Source organism: Erpetoichthys calabaricus, chromosome 12 (assembly GCF_900747795.2).
Source record: "Erpetoichthys calabaricus chromosome 12, fErpCal1.3, whole genome shotgun sequence".
In the NCBI taxonomy this organism is placed as follows: Eukaryota; Metazoa; Chordata; class Cladistia; order Polypteriformes; family Polypteridae; genus Erpetoichthys; species Erpetoichthys calabaricus.
This window is the reverse complement of record NC_041405.2, coordinates 5,259,099-5,275,217: the sequence shown is the minus strand read 5'-3', so window position 1 is coordinate 5,275,217 and position 16,119 is coordinate 5,259,099. Positions and strand designations below refer to the sequence as shown.

Here is a 16,119-nt window from a genome sequence, read left to right as displayed (position 1 = left end):
TATCGTAAGGAAATATTGTATTTGAAAGTATAACACACAAAGTTCTGAGCCCCTAAATAGCAAGAACACTAACTAGTAAGATATTTTTTTTTTAGCAAAATCCAAAATCTTGGATGCTGGGAGAAGCGTGTCACCATCTTAAATGCTCTCCAAGTGGTGATGTGATGATGCGTCACTTCCAAGAGCCACTTGATGGTACAGAACATTACAAGCAAAACGGCGGTAAAAGAATAAATAAATGTCGTGGCAAGAAATGAATACAACGTTTAAAAAAAAGTAATAAAAATAGGTGCAATATGGCACATAGATTATAAACTACAATAAATAAACCCCCCTGAGTCACTGCAGCAGTAAACATCCATCGGTACCCCAAATTCAGACCACATATACAAAATGTGTACAGTAAAGAAAATGCTGATTATAAACTCCACTTTACATTTACTTGCATAGCTTAAAAGGATATATATATATAAATATATACAGTCGATTCCGCTTAATTGGGCCACCGGTTAATTTGAGCAGTCACTTATTTGAGCCAAATCTCAAGGAATGAAAACCAAAATAATAAACTAATACATAATTTAAATGCTTAATTGGGACAGTAGCAGACGCGTGCTGCAAGTCAGTCATCTATCATCGCCCGTCGAAGAAGCACTGGTAAGTTTAGATAGTATAATCTTAGAGTGGAGTAGCACATGTCTGCTTAATAGTCTACCGTCACCACTACCGAACCATATTCAGTTACCCCTACACCACCTCACACGTACGTATAATGTATAAGCAAACTTTTTTTTTGTCAATTTTATTTATAAAATTATAACCCTTACCAAGTTGCCAAGAAATTATTTTACACTTTCAAGTAAAATTGCTTTGCTGGATAAAATTAAAAGCCAGCCATTTAATTCAAGCCATCGTAGGCTCGCTGAGATAACTGGTGTACCAAAATATATATTCATAGTGCGTCTCTTACGTCTCTTATACATACCATACCATAGTGTGGCTCTTATACATATAAGATATATATGTATATATATATGCTTTATTTTAAAAGGAAAACAAGGAATATTGTTGAAAGTTGTGAAGTCCTGGTGGGTTTCAGTTGAACTCTGTGACATTCTGCGCGTCTCTGTAATGCGAGCTGTGAAACTCATTAAGGAACATCTCAAGGTCACACCGCGCCGGACTATGAGGACACTTGGAAATTATTCAGTTCTTACAACAAGAAAATCAACTGAGTGAGGAATGGGCATTACAGAAAAGATGAACTGCAAAAGGACAAAGTACAAACTTACAAAAACAAAAGACAGACTACACTTGATGCATTTTTGCAGCATTAAATTGTATGTATTGTACATACCTAATTATTTTACTTTAGAATTTATTATTATTTTTTTCTTCACAGCTTATATTATTTTCTTATAATTTATATTTGGGTTCAATAATTTTATTAAAATATTGAAAGAAAATTATTTATTGTTTAATTTTATGTGGAATTCGCTTAATTGGGGCAGCCGCTTAATTGGGACAAAATGTCGTAGTTCTAATGTGTCCCAATTAAGAGGAATTGACTGTGTATATATATATATATATATATATATATATATATATATATATATATATATATATATACTAGACAAAGAGCCCATTTCGACAAAGTAAGATGAAACGGGCACGAATGGAATAGTAATAAGTATAAGCACCACAAACCTGATATAGGTGTATTGAATGAATGTGTAATTAGGCCTCGAGCTGTAGTCGAAATTGCCTTTCAGGCCTCGAGCTTTAATTGAAGTCGCCTTTCTCTTTGAATTTTCGCGGCCATAAATCCGCCGCCTGCCGCGATGTCGGTCTCGTAAGGTTTTTCGGGCAGCTACACAAAAGGTGACTGCGCATTCGGCTTCAGACGGATGTGAGTGAGTGAGTGAGTAGGCTGGTGAATTATATATAAGATATATATGTATATATATATATATATATATATATATATATATATATATATATATATATATATATATATTTATATATATATTTATATATATGCTTTATTTTAAAAGGAATACAAGGAATATTGTTGAAAGTTGTGAAGTCCTGGTGGGTTTCAGTTGAACTCTGTGACATTCCGCGCGTCTCTGCAATGCGAGCTGTGAAGCTCATTAAAGAACATCTCGAGGTCAAATCACACGTCGGACTATGAGGACACTTGGAAATTATTCAGTTTCATTTGATATTACATGATAGAAATGAACTACTAGTCACAGCAAATAAACAATAGTTGCTACAAAAAAAATCCCAGAATCTGTAGAACTCTTATTTTGAGGTCTTGGGACCTTTAGATTCCCCTTTCTTTAAAAGTGCAAAAAACTCTACAAACATTAAAATTATTAAAAACGAAAACCTTTTAGGTATGTTGTTGCACATTCCGTTTGGTCTTCCTAACACGCAGTATTTACATGCGTCACGTAGCTTATAGAAAAGTAAACTTCCCTGCTGAATTAGAATATTCAAAGAGTCGAGACGAGAACAGGCCATTCTGCCCACCAAATCTCACCAGTCCTCTCCACTTAATTCTTCCAAAGTAACATCAAGTCGCGTTTTGAAGGTCCCTAAAGTCCTGCTGTCTGCCACACTACGTGGTCCAGTATTCCAAGTGGCTCTCTGTGTGAAGAGAAACTTCCTAATGTTTGTGCGAAATGTCCCCTTAACACAAACAGAAGCAGTGGGACACTCAAAGCACTCCAAACACTCGTACAGACATTCTGGAGAATTTTGGAAGCCAAAAAAGATGGACGTGTGAAAAGGTGGCGTACAAAATAATAGCCTAATAAATCAAAATCAAATGAGCCAATGAATAAACATAATGAAATAAAACGTCCTTACGCTAACTTGACGACTGCAGTCCCTTATTAATTCTACCAGCTGACGTTTGTTGTAACAAAGAAACCAGAAGCTGCGTGTCGCCATTTTTTACTGGTGGGGCAAGATGACTGACATTGTCACATGGACCTCCTGTGACATGCATAGCAGCCACAAATAATAATATCGGCCACAAAATGGTGCTGACCAACCAAAAAAACAGCATAAGATGATGTAACTGTCATAACATTAACAAAATAAACAAGTAGTACTAGGGTGTTGTACCGTGTTAGCCATTATGAATGTAGAGAAAAGCCAAGCAAAATGACACCTTTTATTGGCTAACTAGAAAGATTACAATATGCAAGCTTTCGAGGCAACTCAGGCCCCTTCTTCAGGCAAGATGTAATGATTACATCTTGCCTGAAGAAGGGGCCTGAGTTGCCTCGAAAGCTTGCATATTGTAATCTTTCTAGTTAGCCAATAAAAGGTGTCATTTTGCTTGGCTTTTCTCTACACAAAATAAACAAGAAATAAATGTATTTAATTTCCAAAACTATGAAAACACTACTCAACCCAGACTAAAACAGAAGAAATTAATCCTTTATGGTCTGTTTAGGATAATAAAAAAGGTGTAGTCAGCAGGATTGTGAGTTTCTTTAATAAAAAGAGGGTCTAAGAACAAAGCATAAAGTAAACGGATCTTTCAGATGTGAGCGATGGCCGGCAGCTTATCCCGGCCAACACATCCAGGCCGCTAGATGGAGTCCTCCCTGCAGCATGGAGGTGCCCCGGATTCCTGCAGGGCATCGTAAGAGATGGAGTTGGCTGGGTGCCATGGGTGCCATCAGGTGACGCTGCAGGGAGACACAGGGATTTCTATTTTCCCTAGTCACGGGGATGGAAGAACAGAAGTAAGAAAAATATAAGTCTTCAACTGACCGGGAAGTGCTAGTGAATCACATGGACTGAAGGACAGGTCATGGACTATTTAAAGGACTATGGGAAACCCAGCAAGCTGAGCCAGAGTTGGGTGGTAGTGTGACGGAGCTGCTGGGAGGAGAGAAGGATTTATTGTATTATTGATTATTGATTTATTTGTTTATGGTGGTGTTTGTGGTGTCTACTGTGGCACAAGATCAGAAAGAAGAAATTAAAATTATTTCTGGTACTTTTACCTGGTGTCTGGACGTTTGTCTGGTGGGTTTCACGGGGCAACAGCGACCGCTAGTGTCACACAATATTTGCTATTTCACTAAAAATGCCCCCAGACCTTTCTTAATGGTGTATTTCCTTTTTTTTTGTCATTATATCTCTGGAGTCGTCAGGATTTTTTTCGTGGTGGACTGAATTGTCAATAACGACTCATTCAGTGGGTTTCGTAAAATCTAGGCATGCTTTCGAATGCAGGGAATCCAACACGAGTTCATTTTTATCTTAGATTACCTTTAAAAATACTTTCTCTAAAGAACTGGAGTGATTATAAAACTTTTTATAATGCTCAAACAGCAATGAGAGAGCAATTCAAAGTAAAGCCATGTTGCTGTGTCATTAGCTTGACTATGCCTATTTCGGCTCAAATTGTAATTATCAGCTGAAATGCCAGACGTCACAATGATTAATTAATTCCAAATATTTGTACTAAAGCACAGAAAATTACCCTTTGGCCTGCCATCTGTGGCGTTATCTTGCTAAGAACGTCTCATGAGAGCTGCAGCATTAGATATAATTATATGAGTAGCCAGAGAGTCTATCACAGCCATGTTGTAGTTTTATATTGTATTATATTTGTAAGAATGATGATGTAGAAAGGTCATTCACTGATTAAGGTTTGCTTGACTCACAAATGTACGTTCACGTCAGTCCCGTGGAAATCAGGAAAGAGGCAGCAGTCAAATAAAACCACTTGATAAGTGCGATATACATTTACATTTATAGTCATTATGGCTATTGCTCCACAATTGCTAATAACTTTGACTTCTCAAGTTTAGCTTCAGAACAATAAATGGAGGGACAGGCCACTGATTCGTGTACCCTTACTGTACAGCTCTGCGTCTCTGATCGTGTCACCAATTTTTTTGCATTGAAGTTTATCCGGGAGCTTGAATACAACATGTACCTTCTTAGTTCATGCAACTAAAAAAACACATTTTTATCGATTTTAAAATAAATAAATGAAAAATAGCTGTTGGTCTGCATATTAGTCAAGAAAATTATTCACATCAATGATAAAGAATGAAACGTTCCTCAGATGTGTAGAAATTCCCAATTGAAGGACGTTATCTGGTAATATCATCTAGCTGGAAAATGTGGATAAGTCATTAATTTTCTGGTCGCAATCTGAGATCCACTAGTGTCCGCTCTAGTCTGACAGTTCACACAATTCGATTGCCATTTGAAGTGGTTGTGTCCAAAGAATACAATTGGGTTAATCTCCAGTGTAGGCCAGAGTCCTTCTTGAAGAACCACCAGCCAGTCTCCTCCAGCCAAGGCCTGGTTCCCCTCCTATTGTTGTAGCTGTCAACTATTCACCACTGAGTGGGTCTTTTTCAGTCGGAGGTTTCTTTTCTCCATCGGCCACATCATTTTTTTGTGTATCCTTGGAGGGCAAGGTGCTCATTTGATCCAATTCCGCTTCAAAATTCATGCTATCTCCTTGCTCATCTTCATCAAATTTCTTACGCTTGAAAAAGCCACACTAAAAACACAAAGAAGGCGTAGTGAGGAAAGATTCATACGTCTCCTTACTCTAAGCATGCAGAAGCCAACTTGTAGGTCCATGTAAAGGCACCAGCCAGACGTTCCCTTTAGTTGATGAGAAATTAGAGCAGCAATGGTGCACTGATGAACTAAATGTCCTTACCTTATAGAAAACAACGATGAGAAGTAATAGAAACAGAAGACCGCCACCAGCTCCCACACCATAAACAAAATGCAGGTTCAGCTCAATGGTCAGGTCTACATGCGTCGAGATCTGGGAAAACAAACGAATATTAAAGACAATTCAGCACTGAGGTGTTATTAGGAAGGTTTCCATATGTTGCTTTGCACCAAAGACCAGAAAGAGAGAAATACATGATGGCAGAACAATAGGAAACAGAATGAAGTGCCTACCTCAGCAGTATGGTAGCGACCCTGTCTTTTGGAATCCTGGAACAGAAAAGAGGCGTGACATCAAGAATATGTCAATGTTCAAGAACACTGATGGAGCAATGCTAAACTTATACAGATATAGTGAAGTGAATTGGAGTTAACTTTATTGCCCATATAAACTTACATCCATCCATCCATCCATTATGCAACCCGCTATATCCTAACTACAGGGTCACGGGGGTCTGCTGGGTCCAATCCCAGCCAACACAGGGCGCAAGGCAAGAAACAAACCCCGGGCAGGGCGCCAGCCCACCGCAGGGCGCACACACTTGATGCAACTGGTGCCACTCACATGCACACTGTACATATATAAATAATAACATAAGAATAAATATCCCTAAAATTCTGTGACTATGTAACACCTCAATAGGACCCACACCTGTTTGTGTGGTGTACTGCCGTGGGAAAAAAGCTGTTCTTATGGTGTGTTTCATAATAGACGTCATACTCTAGCCAGAAGGAAGTGCCCGGGAGAGTCCATGACCAGGGTGATTTTTATTGGCTATGCCTGGCAGTCCTGTTGGCGTGTAAGTCCTGCAGTGATTACAACAGCCAGCCACCTATATTGTCTGATAGGCCGCAGAGTGTCCTCGTCTTGAGACCGTGAGACTATTAAGATTAGTGTTTTATTATGAATGCTCTCTTCATCGTTTCTATGTAATTCCTCATCGTAATGTTGACACCTTTCTCAGTTCGAAACCCGATAGACCGCAGGGCTGAGGGAGTTATACTGTGGAATGTCCAGGAGAAGATGGGAGGCCACTTGACCAGATTGGCTTTCCGCTATTCGGAGCTCAATGGTAAGATTAATGGAAATATGCTGACGTACCGCCGAAAGCATCGCCAATAGGGGGCATCCAAAGGGGCCCTGGCTGGTTTATTGTGTGGAACAGATTGTGGAGAAACCCTGTATTTCAGGACACCAGCAACAGCACCATTCATTAAAGTTAAAAAGGTGATTAAAGGTTCATTTATTCAAAGTTAAAAGCTGTGATAAAAATCTTCACTACGCATTAGCCTAAAATTTGCAGCACTTTGGCATACGGTGGGATTAAATAAATGTCTGCCATCAAAAAACAATAAAAAGCTCACTCAGAACTCGCCGAACTCTGTTGTTCTCCTTCTATTACATTCTGAAAAACAGCATAACCATGAGCTAGAGAAAATGTCGCAGTTCATTCTGTTCCTTCGCGGCTTAGCTCCATTGATTAATTTGCGTTTGTTCTTTTGATTTCTCTTGTATTTTTCATATTTTAAAAAGTGCTTAACGTTCATTGTTGATTGGTGTCATGAATTTAATGATGATCTGCAGATGGACAGCCACCCATACTGTCTGATAGGCCGCAAAGTGTCCTCGTCTTGAGACCGTGAGACTATTTAGATTAGTGGCTTTCTCTTGAACGCTGGGCTGTGCATTGCTTAAAAATGTCGTGTAATCAGCTCAGTTCAGATTTATTACCGCATGTGGTGTGCAGAGTAACATGAAGTGCACACGTGATCGAGTGTGTCACGCGGCCACCGTCTGCCTGAATCGCGCCTCATCACAATTGGAGTTTTCTTTTGAGCGTGTCATGTTTCATGTCTGATTTTGCAATAGCGTAACATCCTGAAAACAGGTTTTTGGGTTTGGGAGATTTTACATTTTTTTGGATATATTGTTTTGTAAGGAATGACCAGTCATTGCATAAATTCCGATCTGGACCCATGCATTTCAGATTAAAATGAACTCACTGAAAGTTGTTGAGCAAGGAAACAGCAGTAGCTGCTATCTTTGATGACAACCCACTTTTGCCCAATGCTCCTATTTAAATTTCATGGACGCTGTTCAAATCGTATTCCACAGCACACTCCTTCTGCCTGATGGGAATTGTAGTCCCCACAATGTTGCAGATGAGATGAATATGGGGGATCGGGGAGTAGGGCTGATTATTGATATTAAACGACTTTCTTCCTAGATCAGTTGTGTGAATTTAACTGGTTGAGAAACAGCATAGTTTGTGATTTTAATTTTTTTTTTCCATGCAGACTTGATTTCCCTGGAATCACAAATGCATCACTATATCTTAAAAGTAGTTCCATGGTCTGGCTCCCTCCATGCATTCATCTCTCCACTTTCTAAACCTGCTTATCCATAACAGAGATGCAGGGATGCTGGAGCATATGCCAGTCAGCGTGAGGCTCAAGGCACAAACAATCCCTGGACACACACACACATGGACAATTAGGCCTCGCTAATCCACCTAACTTGCTCGTCTTTGGATTGGTGAGGAAACCGGAGCACCTGGAGGAAACTCATGAGGAAGTGAGAAGAACATACAAATTCCACCCAGGACTTGAGCCCTGGAGTCCATGTTGTGAAACATCAGCACCTCCATTTATGTTGCATTTCTCTTTATGAGTTTGTAACTACTTTGTTTCACTTGTAAAGAATTCTATATCTGATATAATCCCGTCACTCAGGACTTACCTCCGTACCAAACTGAACATAGAGGTTCTGGTCATATGTAAGATAGGCCTTGCTCTGAATCGTCACATTCTTGGTCTCAGATGAAAAGCCCAGTTTCTGAAAGACAATGAAGTAGACGCTGAAGAAAGGTCTCATGCTTGAAATCTACCGCTACTCTCATACACCCTGACGTCAGAGCTCGACGTGTTACAAAAGTGAAGTCAAATAAAGTCCCCTGCTGAATCACCTTTGGGTGCGCAGACATGTTGAAATACGCCTCCCCTTCAAACGTGAAGTAGACGGGTGTTGATTGGTTGAGAGATTTGATTTCGCAGTGGTACACGATACATCGGGTTGCAGGACATTCCTGAAGGGTACCAGGAAAAAAGAATGATGTGTTTGGATGGAAATGAGGACTTCCTGAGTGAGTCGGGCCACATCTAGAACACCACGACCTACCTGTTTCATCTCTTCAGTTTTCTCCTCGACTTTCTTTTGGGAACAGTTTGCATTCTGAAAAAGCAACACAAGAAAAATGTGTCATTAAAATATCTGTATCTCCACCCTAAATGAGGTGCCATTTTTGTTATCTTGCATAGTCACAAAGCTTTGGAAATTCCTGCTTTTTCCTGTTCACTCACTAATACGTTGTCCACGTTACTTTTCCCTGGTGTCATAAACCAACACTTAAACACTGAATAGATTAGACTTAGAGATCCATACAAAAATGTCAAAAGAGTGTAGTCCATCATAGTTTGAGAAACATTTCTACCAGCTTGCATGACTCCTTGAGTCTCCATTTTCGTATGTAGCTATTTATATTTGTGGGTCCCACTCTTTAATATGCCCAGACTCCAAGAACATTATCATGGCCAGCTACAAAGTCAGAATTAGGAATTACCTTCGTGAAAGGCTCGCCCGAGTTCCACGTGAAGGTCTGATTGAACTCAGCTGGCAGGTAGAAGGTGATGTTGACGGGGAGAACATATTGCCCGATGTTCTTCACCTAATAAAAGTGACACACGTCACAGGCCACATTCAAGACATTCATTCCTGGCAGCCGGATAGCTTAACTAAACCCCTACCTGATACTTGTGGGTGAGAATCTTCTTCTCCTGCACATTTGTGGAGAAGTTCATGAACGTGGTAGACTCCTCACTATTTGGGAAAGAAAATAAAATTAATTTGAGATATTCCTACAGACTGAAATAAGAAACAAACAAACATTTGGAACCTACAGTCATGGCCGAAATTATCGGCTCCCCTGGAATTTTCCCAGAAAATGCACCATTTCTCCCAGAAAATTATTGCAATTACAAATGTTTTGGTATCCACCTGTTTATTTCCTTTATGTGCATTGGAACAACACAAAAAAACAGCGAAAAAAAGCCAAATCTGACATCATGTCACACAGAACTCCAAAAATGGGCCGGACAAAATTATTGGCACCCTTTCAAAATTGTGGGTAAATCGTTTTATTTCAAGCATATGATGCTCGTTTGAACTCACCTGTGGCAAGAAACAGGTGCTGACAATATAGCAATCACACCTGAAGCCAGTTAAAATGGAGACAAGTTGACTCAACCTTTCTGTTGTGTGTCTGAGTGTGCCACACTAAACATGGAGAACAGAAAGAAGAGCAGAGAATTGTCTGAGGACTTGAGAACAAAAATTGTGGAAAAATAATATCAACAATCTCAAGGCTACAAGTCCATCTCCAGAGATCTTCATGTTCCTTTGTTCACTGTGCGCAACATAATCAAGAAGTTCACAACACATGGCACTGTAGCTAATCTCCCTGGATGTGGACGGAAGAGAAAAACTGATAAAAGACTGCAATGAAGGATAGTCCAAATAGTGGATAAACAACACCAATCAACTTCAAAACATATTCAAGCTGTTCTGCAGACTCAGGGTGCAACAATGTCAGCTCGAACTATCCGTCGACATCTGAACGAAATGAAACGCTATGGCAGGAGAGCCAGGAGGACCCCACTGCTGACACAGAAACATAAAAAAGCCAGACTGGAGTTTGCCAAAATGTACTTGAGGAAGCCAAAATCCTTCTGGGCAAACGTCTTGTGGACAGATGAGACCAAGGTAGAGCTTTTTGGTAAAGCTCATCATTCTACTGTTTACAGAAAACGAAATGAGGCCTACAAAGAAAAGAACACAGTACCTACAGTCAAACATGGTGGAGGTTCTAAGATGTTTTGGGGATGTTTAGCTGCCTCTGGCACTGGATGCCTTGACTGTGTGCAAGGCATCATGATATCTGAAGACTACCAAAAGATACTGGGGCGCAATGTCAGAAAGCTGGGTCTGGGTCAGAGGTCATGGGTGTTCCAGCAGGACAATGACCCCAAACATACCTCTAAAAGCACCCAGAAATGGTTGAAGACAAAGTGCTGGAGAGTTCTGAAGTGGCCAGCAGTGAGTCCGGATCTAAATCCGATTGAACACTTACAAAGAGATCTCAATAATGCTGTTGGGAGAAGGCGCCCTTCAAATCTGAGAGACCTTGAGCAGTTTGCAAAAGAAGAGCGGTCGGAAATTCCTGTTGAGAGGTGTAACAAGCTTGTTGATGGTTATAGGAAGCGCTTGATTTCAGTTATTTTTTCCAAAGGGCGTGCAACCAAATATTAAGTAGAGGGTGCCAATAATTTTGTCCAGCCTGGTTTTTGACTTTTGTGTGAAATTATGTCAGATTTGGCTTTTTTTCTCCGTTTTTTTGTGTAAACATGTGGATACCAAAACATTTGTAATTGCAACAATTTTCTGGGAGAACTGGTGCACTTTCTGAGAACATTCCAGGGGTGCCGATAATTTCAGCCATGACTGTAAATGTGTATAAGGGACTGACCAGCATATGGACATAAGGTGGAGAGACCCTCTGACACTTTGAATGTGATGCTGAGATTGTCTAGAAGATTTACTGTAGCTATTGTGAGCTCCTTAACTATGAATTGTTTTACTCAAGATATTTATGCTATTGTTATTGACATATTTTGATATTTAGAATATGTAAATTCAATTTTGAAGCTTTTCTAGTTGTTTTGATTTTATTTTTACAAAGTTTATTTTTCATTCCTGTTTCGTCCTGCTTGTCATTTGACCACAAATGTTACATCAGCTACAACGCTATGGAGCCCACTTAGATAATTATGCCAACCAGTGCTTTAGTGTTACTTGTTTCATGTTGCCAACTTTCCCAACCTTTGCTGATTGTTTTAATTTAATAATTTTTGTAGCTATGCACGTATATGCGCAGGTATAATTTGCACGGCCTTTTTCTGTTACTCTGGTGAAATTCATAACTGCTGCATACATTTCCTCTCAACAGTCCATATTCCAAGCAAAAATTTCCTTCTTACCCCCTGATCATCACGTTGATAGCATACTGAATGGGAAGGCTTATCGTCACAGACGTGTTTCCAGCAGACGCGTTTCTGTTGCCACTGTAAGAGACAATAGCTTTGTTTGAGATACGCCATTTTTATTTTTCAATCCTTCAAACATTTTTCAAACCGGCTTATCACGATACAGGATCTCAGGTTGAGGCGTTTTCCCGCAGTAATTGGCACAAGTCAAGAAGACGCCCTGGACACGATAGAACTCTGTCTCAGAGCCCACGTCTGAACACACCCACAACTCTCTCAAACTGGACCAGTTTAGAATCTCCAGTCAAACCAGCGTGTGTGTGTCATTGGGGTGTGGAGGGTGACCAACATGGAGAGGAAAGAATGTACCAACTCCTTAAGGGCAATGCCAGCCCCAGAATTTGAACTGGGTCTCTGGAGGTGTGTGAGGCAGCACAGGGTGCCACCATATCAGCCTCACCAGTGCTATCATTATAGGGAAGACAAGGAACCACAAAAGAACTTGGAATGGCTGGCAGATATCAGGAATATGTGAACACAGATTCTCACCTTGCTACTCGGATGTTCATTTCTATCGTTTCATTCCATGCGCTGTTAAAGTTGATGTCAAACATGTTGAGGTACACGGCCTGGGAAGTGAGAAGATCACAAAAACAGGGGTGAGAAACAATAAAGCTGCATAAGAAATGGAAGCACAGGAGCAAATACACGAGATACTGTGAAGGAGAAGGAAAGGAAACACATGGACAAGCATGAGCCGGGCTGTTAGGCACGGATACACGATAAGTAAACACGGGTTCATTTAGTCGAAATTAAACTTGGTGGCAGTGTAACATAAGAATTGTGACTTAGCTGAACATTGATGATGGCTATCTGGCTAACCCTAACGCCCAATCCTAACCCTAACCCTATTTTGGTGGATTTTAATGTTCATTCCTTGGCGTCTGTCTGTTTTTTTTTTGTCAGACTATACTCTCTTTTATTCATTTTTAACATTGTGAGGATCAGCCCAGTTAGACACAGTAGGATGTCTTCAGTTGTATAGGTGACCCTGTTGTATATTTTGGGCGGACTAACGTGGGTTGGCAGAGACAGCAGGTTCCACTCATGGTGTCTGTCACCAAGGTTGGCTAACCTATGGCTGTCACCAACAAGAAATCACTCTGGGCTCACCTCAATTTCACATCTTCACACCATGAAGCCGGACCCTCAAGTTTGTAAACAGCAGCTCTCCCAGTTGTGCTAAAAGAGAACTTTGACCTGACCCAGCGAGGAAGCAGGCCTCTGGCTTCTACTGCAAGAGGAGGGTTCGACATTCTGAGTCTGCTCCATGGTCCATAGTCACTTCTGGGAGCCAAATGAAACCAGAACCATCAAAAACGTAGGGGCGAATGAGGACACACACAGACAGCATGGGGTTTGTTCAAAGTGAAACAGTGATTTTATTTTAAACAAAGTGTTGTGATGGACGGCCAGGGCTTCAGTCCAGCCTGGACATCCATGAAAGAAAACAATGTAGGATGGCAGCCTTTTCAGGGCACTGCATCCCCCGGGAGGCTAGGTGGCAGCTCCTCTGGACAGCAACGGTTCCCCGGATTCCCTCAAAACATCCTGGGACGTGGATCCCATTTCCTCAACACTGTTGGGTGCCATGGGTGCTACCAGGGGGAGCTCACAAAGAACCTGGGGCAGCCTACTATTATGACAACCTGGAAGTACTTTGGAGTCACGAAGACGGAAGCCTGCAGTACTTCCACGCTACTTACAAAAGAATGATGTGGCGTTGAACCCGGGAGAAACAGTTCCGGGTTATGGACTATTTAAAGGACTGATGAAAACCCAGCAAAGAGAGCCGGAGTTGGGTGGTAGAGTGACGGAGCTGCTGGGAGGAGTGGAGGATTGTTATTGTATTGATTATTGTTGTTATTATTGAGTATCTGAGAATTGTGGTGAGTGTGGTGCTTTGTTCACGTTATTGATGAAAATTATTAAAGATTCTTCTTGGTGCTTTTTACAAGTGTGTCTTGGACGTCTGTCTGGTGGGTTTCACGGGGCAACAGCATCTCTAGCATCCACAGTGTCCAAAAGTGATGTGCATCAAAAATAATCCATAAGATCCAGAGTAACTAGGATGATACAAACCAATGCTAAAATCCAGACAAAACAGTCACTCAGTTCCAGGTAAAATTGTACTGGCAGTAAGTTCCTCCTCAGCCAGCCCAGCACACCTTCACCACACATCTCCCCAGCGAGTCTTCCTATTGGTATTGACGCCAACAGCTACGGCCACCTCTCCTGACTCCCGTCCCACCTGCTTTGACCGGATTCCTCTGGAATGTGCACAACCAGACCTCTGCCATCCCATACATCAGCGTGGTGCTACCCTGGATGCCTGGGAGGTTCGTTCGAGGCCCACACTCCTACACTGATGAACTGGGACAGCCCACAGAGCACCATTCACTTTGTTCCACTTGCGGGGCCCGGTCATTCTGTCTCCTCTTTCACGTCGTCTAGTTTACTTCCAACTGTTCACCTCTCCAGCTCCCTAATTGTTCCCCCTCTCTGCCCTGCAGGGTCCCTTCATAGCACCCGATTCACTCCAAGGTGTGAATGAAGCACTTAACCTGAACCCCCTTGTATTTGCAAGTGAATGCGCCCTCAGCCAAACACCCCAATCAGCCTCAGAGCAGCGTCTGTGCATTCACAAGGGGCACCCGCACCCATTCGGAGACACAGACCTCTTATCAAAGAGGGAATCACAATACATAGTGACAGACTCTCCCTCTCAGCCTGCAGCCCCCTCCGCTAGCAGATCTCTGATGAGCTCCCAAAATATCAAGAAATCGCCAAAGGACCCCACTCGTTTCTATTTAAATGGATCCTGGAAATTTCAAGCCAGTAAGTCTTACCACTGTGCCATGGAAACTATAATAAGAAATTACATTAGAAAAGTACCTGCATGAAAATCCATATTACTAACCGAGAATGATAAACCGGATATGGACGCAGGTACATGGCATGCCCATGGACGCAGGAGACATAGTGCGCAAGCGCCGACAGCGAGCAAAGTCTGATCCACCGAGAACGAAGGAGTCACAGCTCAATAATGAAGGAGCTCAACTGAGCACAGACAATACGGAACCCTAACCGTCCACATTGCTAACGACCACCGACACAGCCACACAAAAAAGAGGATTCTGTGCTGCACCCCAGACTCAAACGGAAGAGGCTACGGAGGCCCCACAGGTCCACAAAGATGGTACGGAAGGCGCGGGAAAGTACGAAAAGCAAAGGCGCCTACACAGCATAGTGAAACCCGACATAGTATGGAAGGCGCAGGCGTCACCGCCATATTGTGAGTGGCACTACTGCGGAGTGAAGGCACAGGCGTCAGCGCCATATTGTGAGTGGCACTACTGCGGAGTGAAGTTAGGAATAATGTGCTGCTTGGGATTGTACAACCCGCTGAACGCTTTACATCACATTCAAACACAATACAGCTCAACAATACAAACACGAGCCCACCTGGATAAGATCAATGAACGCAGGCGCCTACAACGCACGTCTGAAACTGCGGAAGTACAGCAGGCACGGGTTCAAAACGAACGAGCTCGACTGACGGATATACAAACACGAGCCCGCCTGGATAAAATCAGTGAACACAGGCGCCTACAACGCGCGTCTGAAATGCTGCAGGAAAAGCGGGCACGGCTCCAAAACGAACGAGCTCGACTAATGTATTTCAGGATACCCAACGCCGGGGGTAGGCGAGCGAAGTGAGCAGGGGGCGGAGCCCCCTTGTAACACACTAAGTAACAGCCACATGGGTTTATGAGAAACCATCATATGCTAGTAATCAGGTCTCCGCAGTGAGTTTGCTGGGTTTAGAGATGCATCAAGAGGATGTCCTAACATTGAAATTCAGGTGGTAGTAATAAATGTGAGGTTTATGAATATAACGAGTCGACCTTTCTCTTTTGCCGTAAATTATAGTTTTTCTGAGCCGTCGTGTGAGTAGAAGATTTACTTCAAAGAATGCGTATTTAAAATACAGGCAAACAAATACACACAATAAATATTAAGGAGATTACTGACTCATTTAAAACGCATTCTCAGTCTCCACACCGTCTCCTTTCTACAAACAGTCGACAGGCGTTTTACTTACCATTGTCTTACCAGGGAATATTGGGGGGCTGACTTTGCATATGGTCCGCCCACCGCTTTCAATGTCTCTCCCGTCATGACAGCTGGCTGTGGCTTTCCTATTGAACTTAATAAGGTGTAAAG

The 16,119-nt window shown here is 41.9% G+C and overlaps 1 protein-coding gene across 2 annotated transcripts in view; it reads right to left on the bottom strand.

Annotated features, from left to right (window-relative positions):
• Window positions 1–3,378: 3,378 nt before the first annotated feature.
• The window catches only part of LOC114661766 (integrin alpha-D-like), a 78,843-nt gene continuing 66,102 nt past the window's right edge, over window positions 3,379–16,119 (bottom strand). For both annotated transcript variants that reach the window (XM_028814956.2, XM_051934707.1), the window contains 11 exons: window positions 15,998–16,102; window positions 12,382–12,461; window positions 11,827–11,910; window positions 9,538–9,610; window positions 9,354–9,458; window positions 8,912–8,965; window positions 8,700–8,819; window positions 8,474–8,569; window positions 5,968–6,003; window positions 5,717–5,827; window positions 3,379–5,551 (listed from right to left, as the gene is read on the bottom strand). In XM_028814956.2, the coding sequence (XP_028670789.2) occupies window positions 5,378–5,551; window positions 5,717–5,827; window positions 5,968–6,003; window positions 8,474–8,569; window positions 8,700–8,819; window positions 8,912–8,965; window positions 9,354–9,458; window positions 9,538–9,610; window positions 11,827–11,910; window positions 12,382–12,461; window positions 15,998–16,102 (1,038 nt within the window). In that variant the 3' untranslated portion in view covers window positions 3,379–5,377. The remainder of the gene's footprint in view (window positions 5,552–5,716; window positions 5,828–5,967; window positions 6,004–8,473; window positions 8,570–8,699; window positions 8,820–8,911; window positions 8,966–9,353; window positions 9,459–9,537; window positions 9,611–11,826; window positions 11,911–12,381; window positions 12,462–15,997; window positions 16,103–16,119) is intronic.